This window comes from Metarhizium acridum, assembly GCF_019434415.1.
Source record: "Metarhizium acridum strain ARSEF 324 chromosome Unknown scaffold_578, whole genome shotgun sequence".
Taxonomy (NCBI): domain Eukaryota; kingdom Fungi; phylum Ascomycota; class Sordariomycetes; order Hypocreales; family Clavicipitaceae; genus Metarhizium; species Metarhizium acridum.
In genome coordinates this window covers 457580-477911 of record NW_027094046.1, presented here as the reverse complement: position 1 = coordinate 477911, position 20332 = coordinate 457580, and the positions used below count along the sequence as shown (strand labels likewise).

Here is a 20332-nt window from a genome sequence, read left to right as displayed (position 1 = left end):
TAAAGTCCTATAAATTCTATAAGATATAACTATAAATAAGCTTAAAGTATATCTTAAAGTAATAAGAGAGAAAGATAATAACCTTAAATTCTTAAGTTAAAGTCTTTATAAAAGTAAAGGTAAACTATATATACTTATAATAAAGAAGAATATTATTATACTAATTAAAGGCTTTATTCTAGGAAACACTTATATTAACTAATAAAGATATAATTATTTAAGATTAATTAAATAAACTATAGCTAATAAGAATATAATTATCTTTAAGATATAATATTATATAAAAAGAACGTAGCCTAGAATTTTAAGAGAATATTTAATTACTTATAATAACCTATAATAATTAGTTATTAGGCGCGAGGTTAATATAACTATTAAATACTTTAAGGTTATAAGAGATTAAATAAATAAGAAAGTTATTAACCTTATAAAAGTCTTAAAAAAAGCTAAGAAGAATATTATTATATTAAACCTAAAAAAAACGCTTTAATAGTAAAGTTTTAATAACTTTAATTAAAAGGGTAATAATAAAGAGAATAATATTTAAGGTTTTATAACTTTAAAGCCTTTAAGATTAATATTAAGGAAACTAATAAATTAACTTCTATTATTTAATATTAGTTTATCCCTCTCTTTACTATTATTTTATAGGAGTTTAATTAAAGAAAAGAAAATAATAATATTAAATTAGCTTTTAATTATTAAATAACTCTTTAATACCTTAAAAGACCTAAAAGAAACTAAAAAGACTAAGAAAAAGGTAAAAATTAACGTTATATTATTAGCTATAAAAAATAAATACTTTAATTATAAAGAAAATATCTAAGAGGTAATTTTAGATATAATAACCTTTAGTTAAAGTAAAGCTCTCGTAGATTAAGTAAGGTACTATTACCTCTCTTTAGCTTAGAAAATTATATGCGATATAATAGACCTTTTATAAGGGTACGTATAAAAATAATTAATATATAATAGGTTACTTATAGGTATAAGCTTTATAAACTTAGTTTTAAAAGAACTAATATAAAAAGAGTTCTAATATAATATTATTAAACGCTATTAACTATTTTAAGAGGTAACTATTAAATCTATAAAATACTACTTTATAAGAGCCTTTAAGAGATTAAAACGTTTTAATACTATAAAAAAAAAAGAAAAGAAGATTAAGCTAATAATATTAAAGACTTTAAAGTTAAGTAAAAAGATAAGAGAGCTAAAACTATAATTAAATAATTAGTTTATAAATTAAGGGATTATATAATAGATTTACTTAATTATTACCGCTTATTATTAACTTATAAAAGCGGTAAGCTTTACTTATTTAAGAAGAATTTATATAATAGTATTTATACTTATAAGTTAAAGAAAGTTAAATAATACATTTAATTATAGCTATATTATTAGTATAAGAGAATAGGCTTACGTATAAGTCTTTAATTTAATAAGTTTCGCCTTTATAATTAATTTTATAAGGTCTTTTATTAATATTTTATTAAGTCTTTTAATTAGCTTTATATAAGCTTACGTTATATAGCTAAATTATTTAAGTTATTTAAAGTACTTATTTACACTTATAATAGGCTATAGCTTATAATACGTGTAATTAGGTTTATTAGTATTTTAAAAGCATTTAATTACTCTATTTAAATTAATTTATTACTTATTTAAGAATCTTATTATTCTTAAGAAGTAAGTTACAGGAATTAAAAAGTAACTAGATCGTAATACCGCGTATAGAGTTATAGGTGTGTGTGTGTGTCGCGTTTAGGCTAACAAAATAATAACTCGGTTATTTTAAATATTTAAATTATACGAATTATCTTATTTAAAAAGATTAAATAGCGTACGTTCTTTTATATATTTTTAGTTATTTAATTAATAAAAGCTAGCTTACTTTATTTAAGTTCTTTTAAGCTATTAAAAGGTTTAATTATAAAAATATATTTTAAAGCTAGGTTATATAAAGTCTTAAATTTAATTATTCTTTAATATTAAATAGTATTTATAAAGTTTCTTATATTATTTAAGAAGTAAAAGCTTAATAGAACCTATTTTATATTAATATATACTTAAAATTTTAGCTTCTTATATAAATTAAGCTTTATATATATCTTTAAAATAAAGAAGCTACTTATTATAATCCTAAATAATAGTAAAGAGATTACTTAAATAAGTAACCTAACTAGATTTTCCTATAAGTTCTTATACGAGAATTAATAAGTTACTTATATAGCTTTTTAGGTTTAAGCTTAAAAGAATTTTAAGAAGTTTATTATATAATTACGCTTTAAATTTAATAGCGGTATAATTTATAAAGCTATTAATTAAAAAGCTTACGTTAATACCTAAGATTTTATACGCGATAAAAAGCTTTTATTATTAGAATTAATTAAAATTAATATAAGCTAAGATTTACTATAATAATAGTAATAAAGTAAGTTAAGGTATATATTTTAAATCTCTTTATATATATTTAATAGCGCTTTTAAGCATTATTTTTTTTAGTTATTTAAACCTATTATACGTACGTAAAAAAGAGAGATAAAAAGAGAAGAAAAATTTAATAGAGAGAGAGTATAAAAAAAGGTATTATTATACCTTAATATATTATAGCTTTAATATTATACGATATAATAGAGCTTATATTAATTATATAAGGTATAATATATACGTACCTTTCTTTTATTAATAACTATAAATATCTTTTATTAGCTATAAATAATTAAATACTAGCTAATATAAGAAAAAAAGGAAAAAGGTTATATACCTAAGGCCTTAAAAGGCCCTACTAGCTATTATTAAATTATATAATTTTTTTCTCTTCTTTTTCCTTTAAAATAATAATAATAGTAATAATAGTATTATACGTATAATACCCTCTTTTTTTATTATTATATAACTAATATTTATAGAATAAAAAAACATGTTTTTATACGTATTTATTAATATTTATTATATTTATAAAGCTAAGAAAAAGTAATATAATTAATAATAATAAAACTATTATTATTATAGCTTTAATATAATAAGAAACCTTATACGTATAAATAACTTAATAAAGCTATTATTATAATAATTAATAATTCTATTAGAGTCTTATACGTGTTATTTTTAATATACCTTAATTACTTTTAGCTTATATAAGTAGGAATAGTCTTAAATTATACGCTTTTTCATAAGAGTAATACGTTATTCTTAAGCTTTTTAAGTGAGACGTATAATTTCTTAGAAATTATATTAAACTTAAGTAAATTAAGAGTAAAAGGCCCTTATATATTAATATCTTTTTAATTTACTTAAGAGGTATTATATATAAGAATTCTTATAACTATTATTATAAGTAAATAACACAAAATATAAATAAATTCGCCTCTTTATTTTTTATTTACGTATAATTACTAGGTTATTTTAATAGTGTATATAATAATTATAAATAGCTTAATTACGCGTTTTCTTACTTTAATAGAGATTAAGGTAAATTACTTATAGCGGATATACGTATAGAATTAAGTATTAGCTTTTAAGAATAGTTAATTAATTTAATTAAAAGGTTAAAGACTTAAAATAAGCTAATTAAGTTAAACGAGAATAAAATTAAGTAAGATCTTATAATATTATAAGCTTATACGTATATATTTTATTTATTATTTACTTAATTATATATATATTACTTATTATATTATATCTTTTATGTTACGAACCGAGGGTACCTAAAGCAGTTAGCCGGCATTATGGGCCGCTAGCATGCAGATAAGAATAGGGCCTAACGGGATCGTAGGTTACGTGAGGGGATTAGATAGGATTAGTCTAATTTAACTTAATAGATTAAAAGGGATTAACTTAATTTAATACGGGGGATTAAATGGGATTTATTTAATTTAGGACTATAATAAAGAGATAAACGAGTACTTAAGGAGAAGGTATTCCTATAAGTTAAATAATCTAGATCTCTATTAATTAATCTAAGTAATAGTTTTACTATTAAGAGTTATACTCTTAATAGCCTTATTATAATACTACTTAAAAGCTACTTTATAGTATTTAACCTAACTTACTTTCTAAGAAATAAACCTACTATACCTTAAAACCTAAGCTATTATTACATTTTAATTAATTCTATTTAATAAGTTACCTTAAAACTTTAAGTAGTAATAACTTCTAAGATATTTACTTTAAGCGAAAAGACTATTAACCTTAAGGAGATAATAAAGTACCTTTATAATAAGATTATTAAGCTTAAGAAGTAGAATTAATAGCTTCTTAAACGATAAAATAACCTTTATAAAAAGATTAATAAGTAAAAAGAGAAACTTATAATAGTTCGTAAAACTACACCTATAACCTCTACGAATACTTATAATATACTAAAATTTCTTAAACTAGAATTATATAATAGTTATAAGGGTAATATAAGAAACTTTCTTATATAAGCCTAAGCTTACCTTTAAGTTAATAAGAAAATCTATATAATACTTAAGTTATAAATTCTTTATATTAGTAACCTCTTAACTAGAAAGGTAATAGAATAATAGGAGCTAACCCTTTACGTATATCTTAAATATAATACTAAAGCTAAAGTAAAAGTTATTTATATCTTCTTTAATTATAAAACCTTTAAAGAATAACTTCTTATTATATTTAAAAACCCTAATAAGTATAAGAAAGCTATATAATAGCTTACTTAACTTAAGTAAACTAAATTTATAGCTTATTATACTAGGGAATTTAAACGTATTATAATAAAACTTAATTAGAATACTAAACCTAAAATAAAAGTCTTTTATTAAGAACTTAAAGAAGAAGTAAAGAATAATATTTATTAAGAAGATTATTTTAAGTTATTTAATAACTTTATTAAAATAATTATTAAGGTAAATAATCGTTTATATAAGTAATATTACGAAAAAAGTTACAGGAAATTCGGATTATATATTAGGTTTAATAAACCTAATAATAATAAGCTATACTAAATATTAATAGTATACGGGTACCACGCTAAACTTATAGAACTTAACGCTATAAATAAGAAAAAGGGGAAGACTTATTATAATTATAGTAAGGCTAAATACTTTATAAATAAATGTAAAGCCTTAAAAAAGCTATAAAAGCTAATTTCTAAAGGTAAAAAGCTTTATACTATAAACTAAAAAGACTTACCTATATAAAATCTTAGTGTAATAAGTAATAAAGGAAACCCTATATTAGTAAATAATACTAGTTTAAATAAAGATTAGAAATTTAGAACTTAACTAGTACCTAATAACTTTTAGGAATACTAGATACCCTTACTAAAAAGTAAACCTTTACTAGAATGAATCTAAGAAGAAGAGAATTATTTAATTAAGAAAGATAAACTTAAAATTAAATATAAACTCCTTAATTAAACCTTTTATTATAATAATAATTACTATATATACCTTAATAGTAAGTAAGGTAGTAAATAGTTTCTACGAGAATAAAAGAAAAGGAAAATAACCCTTATAATATAATTAAAGTTATAATAAACCAATTTAAAGATATTAAATAAGAAGTTATATTATACTAAGAATAACGTATATATTACCTAAGCTATAACCTTATAATATAAGGAGAAAGGGAATTATATAACTATAAGTAACTCACTTAACTTAAGTTTAATTAATATAAATAATAGATTAAGTAATTACTAAAAAAGCTTTAATAATATATTAGAGAATAATCGCTAATAATAGCGCTTAAAATAACGCGTTAAAGAATAATATAAGAATAGAATTAATAAATTAGGAAATAATAGCTATTATTATAATTAAAACTAATTTCTTAATAAAGATTTAATAGGTCTTTATATACTATAAATATTAATAGTATAGTATACCTTATAATTAATATAATTATAATAGAACGAAAGATTTAAGTAATAATTAATAGCGGAGTATAAGAAAATTTTATCTTATTAAATCTTATTAATAGATTATAATTACCTTAAATACCTAAAGATAAGCCCTATTAACTTATAACTATAAAAGAAATTATAGTAAAGTATAGCTAAGAAGTAGTTAATATAAAAGTTACGTAGCTTTTAATTAATATATAAGGCACGAAACACTAAGTTATATTAAATATTATAGTAATCTTAAAATATAATATTATATTAAGAATACCCTAGTTATAAGCGAGTAATTTATAAGTTAATTAAAGAACCGGTTAACTTTAATAGAATTTATTAGAATACGGTTATAAAGCTAAGAGTAGCTTATAAAAAGCACCTTATTTAAACTATAATAGGTCTTTAAAAATATATGTAATTACTAGAGAGTTAAAAGCTAAGATAACGGAGACTTTTAAGGAATACTTAAAGTATAATAAGCTATTTAATAGAGAGCTAAAAATAGAACTATTAAAGTATTCACGCTAGAATTATAAGATTAAACTCTAGCCTAGTATTAAACTAACGTTTAATAAGATTTATTCTTAAAACTCTAAGTAAAATAAGGCGCTTAAGGAGTATTTAAAGAATATATTATAAAAGGGATATATATAACTATTAAAGTCCCTAGTAAAATACCTAATCTTATAGGTATTAAAGAAGAATAGAAAACTATAATTATATATTAATTACTAATACTTAAATAAGATTATAATTAAGAATTAATACCTGTTATTACTTATAATAGAAATTAAAGATAAAGTTAAAAAAGCTAAATAGTTTATTACACTTAACTTAAAAGAAGCTTATAATTTTATATAAATAAAAGAAAGCTATAAGTAAATAATAGTATTTTAAACTAGTAGAGAATACTATAAATATCTAGTAATACCTTTTAGGCTTATTAATATACTAGTAACCTTTTAAAGAATAATTAATACGATCTTACAAAAATAACTAAGAGTGTTTATAGTTATATACCTTAATAATATTCTTATTTATTTAAATACCCTTAAGAAATATAAATAATATATATATAAGGTACTATAAACTTTATAGAATAATAAACTCTTAGTTAAAGCCTTAAAATACTAGTTCTACTAGAATACTATACACTTTTTAAGGTACGTGCTTATACACGAAGAAATATAAATAAGCTTAAATAAGATTAAAACTATTAAGAAATAGCTTATATTAAAGAATTTAAAAGAAGTTAAAGAATTTATAATATTTATAAACTTTTATTATAAGTTCTTAAGCGAATATAGAGATATTTTATAATCTCTTATAAACCTAATAAAGAAAGAAGTTAGCTTTTAATAGAATAAACTAAAAGCTATAATATTCTAAAAGATAAAAGATTTAATTACGTTAAAACCTATATTAAAAGCACTTAATTAAGATAAACCTTATAAGCTTAAAATAAACGCCTTAAACTTTATATTAGGTAAATAGCTTAAATAATAAGATAATTAAGGAAGATTACACTTAGTTATATTCTTCTTAAAGAAACTCTATAAACTTAAACTTAATTATAGAATTTATAATAAAGAACTTATAGCTATTATTAAGTGCTTTAAAGAATAAAGATACTATCTTATAAGAGTAAAGTATTAAATTAAGATTTATATTAATTATAAGAATCTTATATTATTCTTAACTATAAAGAATTTAAATAAATAATAGATTAAATAGTATAAAACCCTTATAAATTATAACTTTAAAATTATATATTATAAAGAATCTAAAAACAAAAGAGTAAATACGCTTAGTTAAAGAGAGAATTTAAAATTAAATAAGTAAGTAAGTAATACACTCTTATTACGCGCTATTAAGGATAAAAACCTTATATTAAATACCTAAGAAATTAATATAATATAGTAAGTTAAGCTAAATAAAATATAAATGTATTAGATTACATTATATATTAAGAATAATAATTATTTAAATAATTAAAAAACGAAAACGCATTTATTTAAGAAAGGTAAAACCTTCTTATATAATAAATAATAGTATATTTCTAATATACTTTAAGAATAGCTTATTAAGGAAATATATAAGTACCTATTACACGAATATTAGGGTATAAGAAAAACGATTAATAGACTAAGAAGATTATATAACTTCTTAGAAAGTAGAAAAATGGTATAAGAAGTTATTAAGAAATGCAATACGTGTAATAAAGTAAAATTAGCGTAACACGTATTATACGAAGAATTATAACTAATATTACTACCTAAAAGAGTATAGTAAACTATTATAATAGACTTTATTATTAAACTATTAAAGTTAAAAGAACCTATAATAGGAGTAGCTTATAATAGTATTTTAGTTATTATAAATAAACTTATAAAATACGCCTACTATATTTTATATAAGGAATTAAGTAATACTAAGAACTTAGCGTATATATTCTGTAAAATAGTTATTATATAATATAAATTACTAATAAAGCTTATATTAGATTATAATAAATTATTTACCTTAAACTTTTAGAAATACCTTATAGAAACTATAAAGATTAAATAAAGCTTATTAATAGTATTTTACCTATAATTAAATAAATAAATAGAAATCTTAAATTAAATACTCGAATAATATCTATAAAGCTATATTAACTACTAATAAAATAATTAGGTAAAATAGCTATTATTAGTATAATAGGCTTATAATAGCTCTAAGATTAATAATATAAAGATATTACTATTTAGGGTAAATTACGGATTTAACTCTATTATTAAAATATATGTAATATAGAATATAAACGCGCTAGTAGTTATAATACATGTAATAATTATAATAGAAATATAAAAACACTTATAATAGAAATAAATATTTTTATAGAACTAAATAAAATACTACGCGAATAAAAAGAGATTACTAGCATTAATCCTAGAGAAGAGATATAAAGTATATCTTATTCGTAAAAATATTAAAACTAAGTAACCTAATAATAAACTTAACTAAAAGAAGATTAGACTATTTCTTATTAAATAGAAAATCTTAAATATTAACTATAAACTATTATTATTAAATAAAATAAGAATCTATCTTATATTTTATATATTATTATTAGAGAAAGCATTAAATAAATCTATAATCGCTATAAATATTATAATAGAAGATACTAATGAATATAAAGTTAAATAAATACTTAAAGTATAAGAAGATATAAAGAATTATTATTATCTCGTTAAATAAAAGGGATATTTAAACTCTAAAAACACCTAAAAACTAGCTAAGAATCTTACGAACTACTTAACGTTACTTAAATAGTTCTATTAAAGAATAAAAACTCATTAAAAATAAAGAAACCTAAGTCTATTAAAAACTTAAGTATTTAATTAAGTATATTAGACTTTAACTTTAAACGCTTTTAGGCCTTTAACTCGTTTAAACTCTTTATACTACGAGTAATTATCTTCGTAGCCTTTTATCGTAAAAATTTCTTCTAATAATAAATCCTTTATAAACGAGCTATTACCCGCTTTAAATTCTCCTTAATTAAAGCACGTTCTCTATTAAGATAATCCTTTTTATAAAGAACACGATTATAAGTATTTAAAAACGTTTCGCTTAAATTACAGCTAATATAACCACGTAAAGCGTATTCGTTACACCTGTCTTTTCCTTTAGTAATAATATACTTTTAATTGTTTTTTTAACACGAATTATAGGAAGGTATAATAAAGCTAAAGGTAAATATAAACTTAAAAAGACATTTATAATTAATCTTTTAGTTAAGGCGAGATTATTATTTTAAAACATGGTTAAAAGACATTATAAAAAGAATAATAAAGAAAGAAAAAAGGGAAAAGAGAGAAAGAAAGAGAATACTTACTAAACGAAACGAAATAGCCTTAAGAATAAAACTAATAAGGGAGGAGTATTATATTATAAACTAAGGGTACTTTAAGTAATTAACTGGTATTATAAGCTGCTAGTATGTAAATAAGAATAGGGCCTAATAGAATTACAGGTTACGTGAGGGGATTAAATAGAATTAGTTTAATTTAACTTAATAGATTAGAAGGGATTAACCTAATTTAGCACGGGGGATTAAATAGAATCTATTTAATCTAGGATTATAATAAAGAGATAAATAAGTACTTAAGAAGAAGGTATTCCTATAAGTTAAATAGTTTAAATCTCTATTAATTAATCTAAGTAATAGTTTTATTATTAAGAGTTATACTCTTAACGGCCTTATTATAATACTACTTAAAAGCTACTTTATAGTATTTAACCTAACTTACTTTCTAAGAAATAGACCTACTATGCCTTAGAACCTAAGCTACCGTTACATTTTATTATTTTATTATATAATTAAAGAGGCTTTAAGTTAAGTAGCTTTAAGTAAAAACATTAAATAATAGTTTTATTTAATTTAAGATAATAATTAATACCTTTTTATAATATTTTAGGTTAATAATTAATTTCTTTATATAAAAGAATTAATAAAGTAAAGATTAGCTTTATATATATAGCTTAAATTACCTAAACCGCTTAAACCGTTAAAATCGCTTAAAATACTAAATGTGGGGTTATAGCAGCAACTGCGAACCTTAGCTAATGTGCCACCGTATTTGAACAAGCTGTGTCAAATGTAGGAGTGGATAGCATGTGGTGGATCGATCATTGCCGCAATTGCTGATGGTGGGGAGGGGAAGCGCCACAGCCGTCCTTCACTAGAGTGTTGTTGATCTACGGAGTACTTGTTGCCATATTTCTATAGTCTGCTGACAGTCGATTTCGGAAAAATAGTTCATGTTTATTTAAATCATACCATAATCCTAACTGATATATGTATGAGAAAAGGCGATTTTCAACATGTCCGTATTTCCTAGCCCAAGATTATGCCCATATAAAAAACACCATCAGCACACCATCTTCAAGTGTCACTTTTATACGCCAACAGCTCCACTAGCTCGCTCACAGAACCCCCAGACTTTAAAAATTCATGCTCCAGCAATTCATCTGTCGACGCACGCTGCTCAGCATCGACCCTTAGACATCTCGCCAGAAATGACTTGAGCAACGGGCTGTGTTTGGCCGGATTGCGCAACGGCGGCGTCCCGGACGTGGCAATGAGATACAATGCCCGTAAAGGCTGCTCGTCCATATAAGGAGGCTCCATTTCTGCCATCTCAATAGCCATGATACCCAAGGACCATACGTCAATCTTGTAACTGTAGTTCTTTTGTCGAACGACTTCGGGGGCCATCCAATACGTGGTGCCGACCATGGTTGCACGCTTCGATCTTCGTTCGTCGAGTTTAGCACAGAATCCAAAGTCGGCTTATTCTGAATTAGTAGGCGCTCTTTTCTAGATGCGCGATTTATGATGTTAACATACTGATTTTGATGTTTCCTCGGCTGTCCATGAGAACATTGTCGCTCTTGATGTCTCGATGAATGACACATCTCGCGTGAAGGTGTTGTAGCCCTTTACAAGTCTGAAACTGTTAGTGCGTCTGGCACGGAGCGCCCTAGACCAGCTCCACATACCTCTCTGCAAATGGTTGCCATGTGTCTTTCGGAAATTGTGGAGTTATTGTCTATAATGTCGTTCAATGCACCACCATCCATGTAGTCGATCACAACCCACAGTTGTCTGTTTTCGTTGACGAGGAATGCCTCGAGGAAGTTGATAATGTTCTCATGTCGGTTCTCCTTCATAATCATAATCTCGTCTACAAGGAGTTCCTTGCGAGCCTGACGTGCAAGGACCATTTCCTTGATTGCAACCCGAGTATTCAAGCCTCGATTGAGCATAATGTCGCGAGCAGTCCCAACAGCCGTGGCCTTGATCTTGGCAACATATACGGAGCCCGAAGCACCCTGCCCAATCTTCTTCTGTCTGGAGTACGAGTCATCTGGATTCCCTGCAGACACAACTGTCTGTAGCTTGGAGATTAGCTCAGCTTCTGATGTAGTTTGATGTCGAATCGTCTGTCTTCGCTTTGACGGAACAGAAATAGGCGTCAACTCGGGGTCTTGGACTGGCTGCAAATCCTGTTCGGGACGGACTTCAGGCGGGACGAGCACTGGGTTTGCTGTAGCTGTATCCGCAGCTGGCTGCTGGGCGGGAGGCCGAACCGGCTGAGCAGGTACCCGTCGTAACTTCGGAGCCAATGGTGCTGGCCGCAACGCCTGGGTGTCCTGCGTTGCCTTTGGTGTAACTTTCTCAGAGGCTTCAGCAGTAGATGCGGCTATATGCTTGAAGTGCATATTGGGCCTTCTCTCTTGGCTTCTCTCTCTCTTCTGTTGGTGCTGTTGGAATGTGAGCTTCACGTGGCTGCCATATGAGGTATATGCATTTTCCAGGGGACGAGGGGATCCATTGGTTTGAGCTGGAATAGTCGGATCCTTGCCAGAAGCCTCGTTCAGTTCCTCAAGCAACCGGGTTGCTCGAGTTGGTGACAGCGCCAAATACTGCTCGGGATTATCGGATTTTTTTGTCAGATCGGAATAAAAATCGACAGCTTCGATAACGGCTTGCGGATTTCGTGCGTAATCATCTTTCGTGATTGTTGACGCACTTAACAGCTGAACCCATTCGTGGGGCAGGCCGACAAATTCCTTACTAGTTGGATTGAACCCAACGTGTACGGCATGCGAAAAGTTGGTGGGATTGCTCACTCCCCCTAATCCCGGACATGCCGTATATATTAAGTCAATCCAACCGTATAATTCGTCCTCCGTCTTGGTCTTCACGTGCAAGATACGCATGTCACCTTCCTTCTCGCCGGGGCTAGATGAAGTTCCATCAGCTTTCCTCTTAATTTCTAGAATCGGGGTACCAGTTTCGACGCGACCAACGCCGACAATATCGCCCAAGAAGAGTGTGTACACGGACTTGCCTCCTTCTGCCTTGCAAAAGTCGAGCCACTCTCTGCTGAGAACCAAGTATCTGTCTTTCCAGGCTGTGATAAAGCTGCCTTCCCTGACTGTGACCCATCCTTGATGCCGTATTGGAGATGGCACCAACCCTGCCGCGATGTTCTGTTTCCGCCGTGCGATGGGCAGTGAGACTGTAGAACCTGTGTAGGTGGTTACAGTCGTACCAGGAACTGGCGAGATGGCAGTATTTGCCAAGGTGGCCCCAGGTGCGCGATGCTGACGTGACATATCGGTCGATAGCCCTGGGTGACAGAGAAATGAAGATCGCTGGGTAATCGAGCGCAAGCTGGTATGCGAGCGGCGATTTCTGTGTTTTTGGGGCCGATTCGCACTTGGTCTTGAAGAGCGACAGCGCTTCCCTCCCAAGTCAAGAGACGATGTAGGAGTGAAGGAAAACACGATGAGTGTCCGCTATGCGGTAAACAGAGCTAACCGCCATGCGCTGCTGATGCTGAAAATCTGTTCACGAATACCGAGGTAGTCCTAAAAAAAGGAAGAGCGTCAAACGAAATGAGTTATGTGAACCAACAGAGAGGCCGCGTGAGCCACCTGGTCCTGTGGAGGGGCCTCTGGATGGCCAACAATCAAAGTCGGATATGGTGATTCAGAGCACCGAATTCCTGCGGCGAGATTCCTTTGCCACTCAGACGGTGGAGTTTTTTGCTACTTTGCTTCGCGGAGGCAATCTATCGTTGCCCATAATGAGGCTTGAGTCGAAAGAGTGGAGGTGGGGAAGACTGGAAGTCCCCAACCAACAGCACTGTTCTTGATTGTCCCGAATGCGATCCTCCTGCAGCAGGGGTGGATTTTTCAGCTTCCGGTCCGAATGGTGACATGCTGGAAAGGTGAGGCTCATTGTCGCACTCGATGGTGACAATTGACGGCGGGAAGTGAAATTTGTCGCAGAACCAAGGTGAATCGTGTTTCGCCCTTGGCGATATCTTGTCTTTGGCTTGGTTGGCTTAACCGGCTTGCGGCTGGCTGCATGACGATCAGTCAGTGGACAGGACTGGATAAAAGTTGGCACTAAACGGGAAAACGAAGCAAATCGGCGATGGGTTTATGGGGGAAATGTTGTAGGCTTTGTGTCGTGGGAGTTTAATTCAGATGGGGATTGCTCACCTACAGTCTGTGGCAGAACATATTTGCCCACCGAGAAGTATATACTAATATACCATGATATATTATAGTAGCAAGCGCGATAGCCAGGTACTGGACCGGGTCAAATACTTTTTGCCTGCCACCAGACTGTGTTGGCTTTCCTGTTGCCCTTTCAGGCAACTCCCTCCGGCGAGGGGCAACCCTGTCAGAGTCCCTGTGCCGCTACCCCGCCCCCGCTTGACTCTTGCTTCGGCGCAGTCTCCGGCTATTGAACGCAGTAGTCAAAGACGACGTCGGCGAATGATCGACACGTAGCAAACACTGAATCATCAGTGCGGCATTCCAGCCCGCGAAGTCGGACCACACCAGACCCTTGACCGGACTCTTGGCGGGGATTAATTGCCACGAGGAGTGCTCTGGATGCTGTGTTTCTGGAACTCTAACCACCTACATTTTCGTTTCCACCGCGATTTTGGATTTCTTGCTTGCGCGCCGCCTGCTTGCTGCACGGAATATACTCACCCGAAAGTGTTGGAAACCAAGTTGGATTTGGTTATTTTAGACAAGCATCACAATGGCTTCACAAAGCGTCAACGCATCCGTTCTACACGGAGCCAAGGACCTGCGCATTGTACAAACCAGCCCAGTGTTTTATCTCTAGCATTGCGCATGCTAATGAACGTCCTCAGGAAACCCGTGACCTGCCAGCTCCTGCGGCCGACGAAGTACAAATCACCGTCCAGTCTACCGGCCTCTGCGGCTCAGATTTGCATTACTTCAACCACTACCGAAACGGAGACATTATTGTTCGCGAGCCTTTGACGCTCGGCCACGAGTCGAGCGGAACCGTGGTTGCAGTTGGATCCGATGTCAAGAGCCTGGCACCTGGAGACAGGGTCGCCCTCGAAGTTGGTCTGCCCTGCGAGAGCTGCGAATATTGCAGAGAGGGCCGATACAACATCTGCCGGGGAATGAAGTTTAGAAGCTCGGCAAAGGCCAACCCTCACGCGCAGGGCACATTGCAAGAAAAGATCAACCACCCCGCTCGCTGGTGTCACAAGTAAGAGCCCTGTGAAATCAATCCTCCAAACATTGAAAACACCCCCGTGCTGATTCGCACAGACTCCCGCCTCAGCTCTCTCTAGATCTAGGCGCAATCATTGAGCCGCTCTCGGTCGCCATGCACGCACGGAACCGTGCCAACCTGCCCGCTGGCTCAACAGTGCTGGTCTTTGGTGCCGGCGCGGTCGGCCTACTTGCTGCGGCAGTTGGCAAGGCCGACAATGCCGCTGCCGTAATCATCGCAGATATCCAGAAGGACCGCGTGGACTTTGCGGTTGCAAATGGCTATGCTGATGCGGGATTCGTTGTGCCAATGGCCCGTCCGCAGTCAATTGAGGAGAAATTGGCTTATGCGCAAGATGTCGCTAGTCAGATCAAAGAGACCCGAGTCAATGGCAAGGCTGTTGGCGAAGTTTGCGCTGTCTACGAGTGTACCGGGGTTGAGACCTGCACTCAGACGTCCATCTACGTATGTCAAGCGATCTTTGCCCTTTTCGCAAATGAAACTAACCGCGCGACATAGGCAACGAAACCCGGCGGCAAGGTCATGATTATTGGCATGGGAAACCCCATCCTCACCCTGCCCATGTCGGCAGCCGCACTGCGCGAAGTCGATCTTGTGGGCGTTTTTCGATACGCCAATGTCTACGAGAAAGCGATCGAGCTCCTTTCAAATCGTCCCCTAAATATGCCGGACTTGTCTTCGCTTGTCACCCACCGATTCAAGGGTATGGACCACATCGGTGATGCATTCGCCATGGCGGGCAGAGTCAAGGATGATGATGGGCTTCTAGTTCTCAAGGTTGTAGTGGACATGAAACAGGAGTAGGGCCGGTCATTGTAGTCATGTAGTTTAGTATCACCATACAAATAGGGGAGCATACAAGGTAGGAGTTTAGCAGAACCGTTGCAGTCTATAATTATCTTCAACTCTTATCCATGATCATGGCTACAGTGGGAGGCAAAAAGTATTAATCCAAGTCAGGTACCTGGCTATCACGATTTATATTATAATATACTCTGGTATATTAGTGTATATTTTTAGTGGGTAAATATATTCTGCCACAGACTGTGTCTAGATAGTTTACTGTTTATCTGGGAAGCCAAAGTTGATCCCAAATGGTGGATACACATAACGCTTCAATTCTCCCTTGTTGGTCAGGTCGTCGGAGTAGTCTGTCAAAACCTTCATGTCGTCGGCGTCCAGCTTAACAATCATCAGATTGGCCTTGATCCGAGCGGGCGTGACAGACTTGGGCAGGACAGTGCTGCCGCGGGCAACTACAATCTTTGGTTAAGACAAAGGATACAACTTGTCATCCCGACAATGATGTCGATTACGTACCGTGATAGCTGAGCAGAATAGTGGAAGGACTAACACCTTTCTTCTCGGCAAGCTTGACAACCGGCGCGGCGCTCATCATCGGCCCACCAGTGCTTCCAAGAGGGCTGTAAGCCATGATGTGAATGCCCTTCTGGTTACACAGGTCGACTATCTCCTGCTGAGGCAGGCTGGGGTGGTTTTCGATCTGATTCACGGCGGGGACGACCTTGGCATGGGGCAGAAGCTCCTCGAGGTACTTTTTGCTGTACTACACTGGTGTCAGCGACGGAAACGACACTCGATAGTTTTTGGACGCACGTTGCAGACGCCAATGGCCTTGGCTTTGCCGCTCGCAAACACCTGCTCCATCTGTTTCCAGGCCTCGACGTGGTTCCAGTCCCGGATAATGTCGCGCGAGCCGTCGGGCAGAGTGGGAAACTTGTCGTCGTTGCCTAGATCTGATTCAGCATGATGCGGCCCGACAGTCAAGCCTCGAGGTTCATTTGCCCACCTTTGGGGTTGAGCAAAACAGGCCAGTGCTACCGACGGTTAGCGAGCCGTTCTGCCGCCATCGTTTGTTCCCATCCCGCAAGCACACTCACAATCAGGAACAGGTCGACGTATTCCAGCCCCAAGCTCTGCAAGCTCTTCTCCAGGCCCTCGGCCACACGCGTGTTGTACGTCGCCCACACCTTGGTCACGACAAACACGTCCTCGCGCTTCACGCCCGCAGCAAAGGCCTCCTTGAGACCCTGCCCGACTTCACCTTCATTGCCGTAGCAGTACGCGCCGTCGACGAGCTTGTAGCCGTTCTGGAGGGCGTACGAGACGGCGGCCTGGACCTCACCTGGCTTGGATTGCCAGGTTCCTGTGGCAAAAGCCAGCCCCGTTAGCGTGGCTCGCAGATTCGCATTGCGGACAAAGCATACGCACCCAGGCCTACGGCGGGAATCTCAGCGCCGGTGTTGAGCTTAAACTTGAGGTCGGACATGTTGCGGATGCACAGAAATGGAGGGAGTAGATTCGGGAGGCAGGGAGAGCTGCACAGAGTGCGATCTGGGGCATTATATTCGCGGCACTTTTTTTTTTTTTTGGTCTTGACATCATCTCTGGCCTGGACGGTGCATTTGCTGTCCCCGGGATATCAGTAACCGATGGCAACTACTGTAATTGGTTGCCGTCGGCGGAAGAAGCTGAAGTCGGGGATGGCGCGTGGAGAGCGTGGAGAAATACCGACTCCAGTTGTAGCCACGGAGAAAAAAGACGGAGAGGAATTTTTATGGGTTTGTGGGGTCATTATGTTACTCAAGTGGGATTCCTTTTTCTGGCTCCGTCGCTTCGGGCGAGTCTCCGGTGAATTGCTCGGGGTGCGTTTTGCTCCACCACCAACCAAATTTAGCTAGCCGGCCCGCTGCTACGCCTCTTAGTATATTTTTAGTATAAACGTATGGTAGCTGTACTTAATATTAAAAAGCTATAATAAATAAAGATACTTAACATTAATCTTTAAGCTAAAATAGCAGTTAATAGCTAATTAAAAAACTTTAAAAGCTAATAAGGCTAAAAGCTACTTATTTTAAGTATTTAAAGAGACCGTATATAAGCGGAAATTAATATTACTATAGGAATTAACGCCGCGTAAGGTAGCTAGCCTAGTTATCGCAGCGATTAAATAATAATAAGAATAATAGGTAAGAAGAACTAATTAAAGAATAAGGCTCTCCTAAGATTAAGGAAATTATTTCTCAGACGCAGCTATTATCGCAGCTAGCATTACAGCTTTAATAGATAACCTATTAGAAGCTCGAGTAGCGCTAGAGCTTTATCTGTAGTGTAGTTTTATAGTTTTATGGTTTTTAATATAATAAATAATATTAAATCTAATAAAATACTTATATAATTATAAGTTTTACGAATAACTAATATTAATTTAAATTATAAGCTAATGTAAAAAAGTGGGTTCTTATATACTTTTATAAGCTTAGAGCTTAAAAAACTATATAATATAGTTTTTATAGTATAGTATAGTATAATAATTTTTTATAAAATTATATAATTTAGTTTTTTAGCTTATTAAAAGCTAAAAGAACCCACCTTTTAATATAAGCTAATTAATTATAATATTAATTAAATTATATATTTATTATTATAATTTAAGTATTTTATTAAATTTATTATTAAATATATAAGCTTTTTTAAAAATTAGAAATGTAGTTTTTTCGTTATAGCTCTAGTAATAATAATTATATTACTAAATTAATAGCCTTTATTATTAGAGGCGAAAAGTCGCCTTTAAATAGTTTAAGTATAATAAAAAAGAGCGATTTTAAACGGTTATATATTAATTAATAATCGTATTTAATAGATACATTAATAGTAAAAAGAATAAAGATAGGTGATAATTATCCCGGTATTTTGTGGCTGTCCCATATTCTTGTGGCTGCCTAGATGGCTCGTCCACTTAGTCGCTGACGGGTATCTAGATTTCTGTTGACAAACTGAGTCCTCTGTTCTGCAGCTGGCTCCTCGAGCGTGAGAACGGGCATAGGCGAAAACGCGACGCGACACGACTACGACTACCTCCTCTCCCTCTTGCCTAGAAAATTTCGGCCTTGGAGAATTTCATTTCAGGATTATTGAGCTTTTCAATTATCCGTTGTTTTTGCAATGGAGTTAGAAAGTGTGTAACATTACTATATAGCTCCTGGGGAAGTCTATCAAGTGGCCCCAAAGCGGCTTCAGTATGATCGGAAACTATCCATTTGTGGCGACGCTACAATAGTTAAACAAAGATGTCGGTTGGGAGAAACTATGAGCAGAAGTATCGCATTTATGCTAGTAAAGCAATGATCGAACCCTGGCCCTTGAAGCTTGGAGTCCTCAATCCAGGACAAAGAAGGGAGTGTCCGATATTCCGCAGCTGAAGCCTTGGCCGGGCAGTCAAATTTATCGGGACCGGCCATCGCAGGCATAACGGAGCTGCTCTATCACAAAGAGAGGGGCATCCGATCTGCCGCAGCCCGAGCCTTAGGCGGCCAGTCGAACTTATCGGAAGCGGCCATCACGGGCCTAACGGCGCTGCTCCAAGTCGTTTTTCCACTAGATGCTCTAAGCTGAAAGTAAAATATACAGCGTAAGGCTTTTCTCCATTCCCTCACTTCCCAAGTCCGCCCATGTAGAGACAGCCTTCGGCTGAATAACTTTAATATTCTAAAATTCAGTCGTGTAACATTTGGCCATGAATTACGTGGCGGGAGAAGGGCGTGTTGTTAGCGGGAGTCGCCGTGGCGACGATTAATTATCGCGGTATAACAAGGAATTATTAGCAGTAAAACTTGACATCTGTCACCTGCGCAGTACCAGCTTTAATGCCCCGCAACAGCAGACATCTCCGCTCTGAACCGGGCACGAGTTCCATGTCCCCTATTGACCCAACATAAATACTATCCAGTCCCCACATGGTGGTGCTCGACGCGCGCTGCTCCTCTCCTTCTTTGCCGATGGTTTAGTTTAATGTCTGTTTCGCCTAGCTCCATTTACGAACCAGGCAGCTTATAACCAGGCCCTTTCACCTGGCTTTGTCGTGGCTGTTCAAGAGGAGTTGTAAGCATGCCACCAAGTTTACAGACCTGCCCGCTCCAGGTCATTGAACACATCGTTGAGCTGCTAGACCTGGCTGACATTCGCAACCTACGACTCAGCTGCGTAACTCTGGCTATGAAAGCCTCTAGTAAGCTTTTTGAGTCCTTATATGTCGATCTAACAGCGGATTCTCTGCTCGCCTTTACGGAAGCAACGCGGACAGACAGTCCCTTGTCCAAGATTAACACATTGCATCTCGTCGGAACTATTTGTGAGCTTGAAGATAGCACGGTTCCCTCTTGGGAAAGAAAATTCAGCTGCAGTGCTCAATCTAAAGATCAACTTCAACTGCTAAGTCAAGCATTCGATGGACTCGCAAAATACAACAAAGATGGCACTCTGTCGTTGCTTTCACTACGAGTTGTAATTTTAAGGATAAACAATAAAAGGGACCT

General features: G+C 33.7%; 3 protein-coding genes across 4 annotated transcripts; 1 reads left to right on the top strand and 2 right to left on the bottom strand.

Moving 5' to 3' along the window:
• Nucleotides 1–10574: 10574 nt before the first annotated feature.
• Nucleotides 10575–13036, bottom strand: CLA4_5 (Protein kinase; the record flags this gene model as incomplete). Its single annotated transcript, XM_007816740.2, has 3 exons — nucleotides 10575–11203; nucleotides 11262–11361; nucleotides 11414–13036. 3 exons carry the CDS (start codon nucleotides 13034–13036, stop codon nucleotides 10797–10799), a joined length of 2130 nt encoding a protein of 709 aa, XP_007814931.1. The 3' UTR covers nucleotides 10575–10796.
• Nucleotides 13037–14273: 1237 nt separating this feature from the next.
• Nucleotides 14274–15933, top strand: J3458_021243 (uncharacterized protein). 2 transcript variants are annotated; one of them, XM_007816741.2, is made up of 4 exons: nucleotides 14274–14540; nucleotides 14599–14969; nucleotides 15032–15440; nucleotides 15495–15933. In XM_007816741.2, exons 1-4 carry the CDS (start codon nucleotides 14484–14486, stop codon nucleotides 15798–15800), a joined length of 1143 nt encoding a protein of 380 aa, XP_007814932.2. In that variant the 5' UTR covers nucleotides 14274–14483; the 3' UTR covers nucleotides 15801–15933. The 2 variants fall into 2 exon arrangements, with proteins under 2 accessions (XP_007814932.2, XP_065972508.1); XM_066122498.1 differs by having other exon boundaries at nucleotides 14274–14969.
• Nucleotides 15934–15961: 28 nt separating this feature from the next.
• On the bottom strand, nucleotides 15962–17530 carry GAR1_6 (H/ACA snoRNP pseudouridylase subunit). The gene is made up of 6 exons (XM_007816742.2): nucleotides 17229–17530; nucleotides 16898–17163; nucleotides 16807–16834; nucleotides 16614–16747; nucleotides 16317–16563; nucleotides 15962–16252 (listed from the first exon to the last, which is right to left on the bottom strand). Exons 1-6 carry the CDS (start codon nucleotides 17284–17286, stop codon nucleotides 16056–16058), a joined length of 930 nt encoding a protein of 309 aa, XP_007814933.1. The 5' UTR covers nucleotides 17287–17530; the 3' UTR covers nucleotides 15962–16055.
• Nucleotides 17531–20332: the final 2802 nt, after the last annotated feature.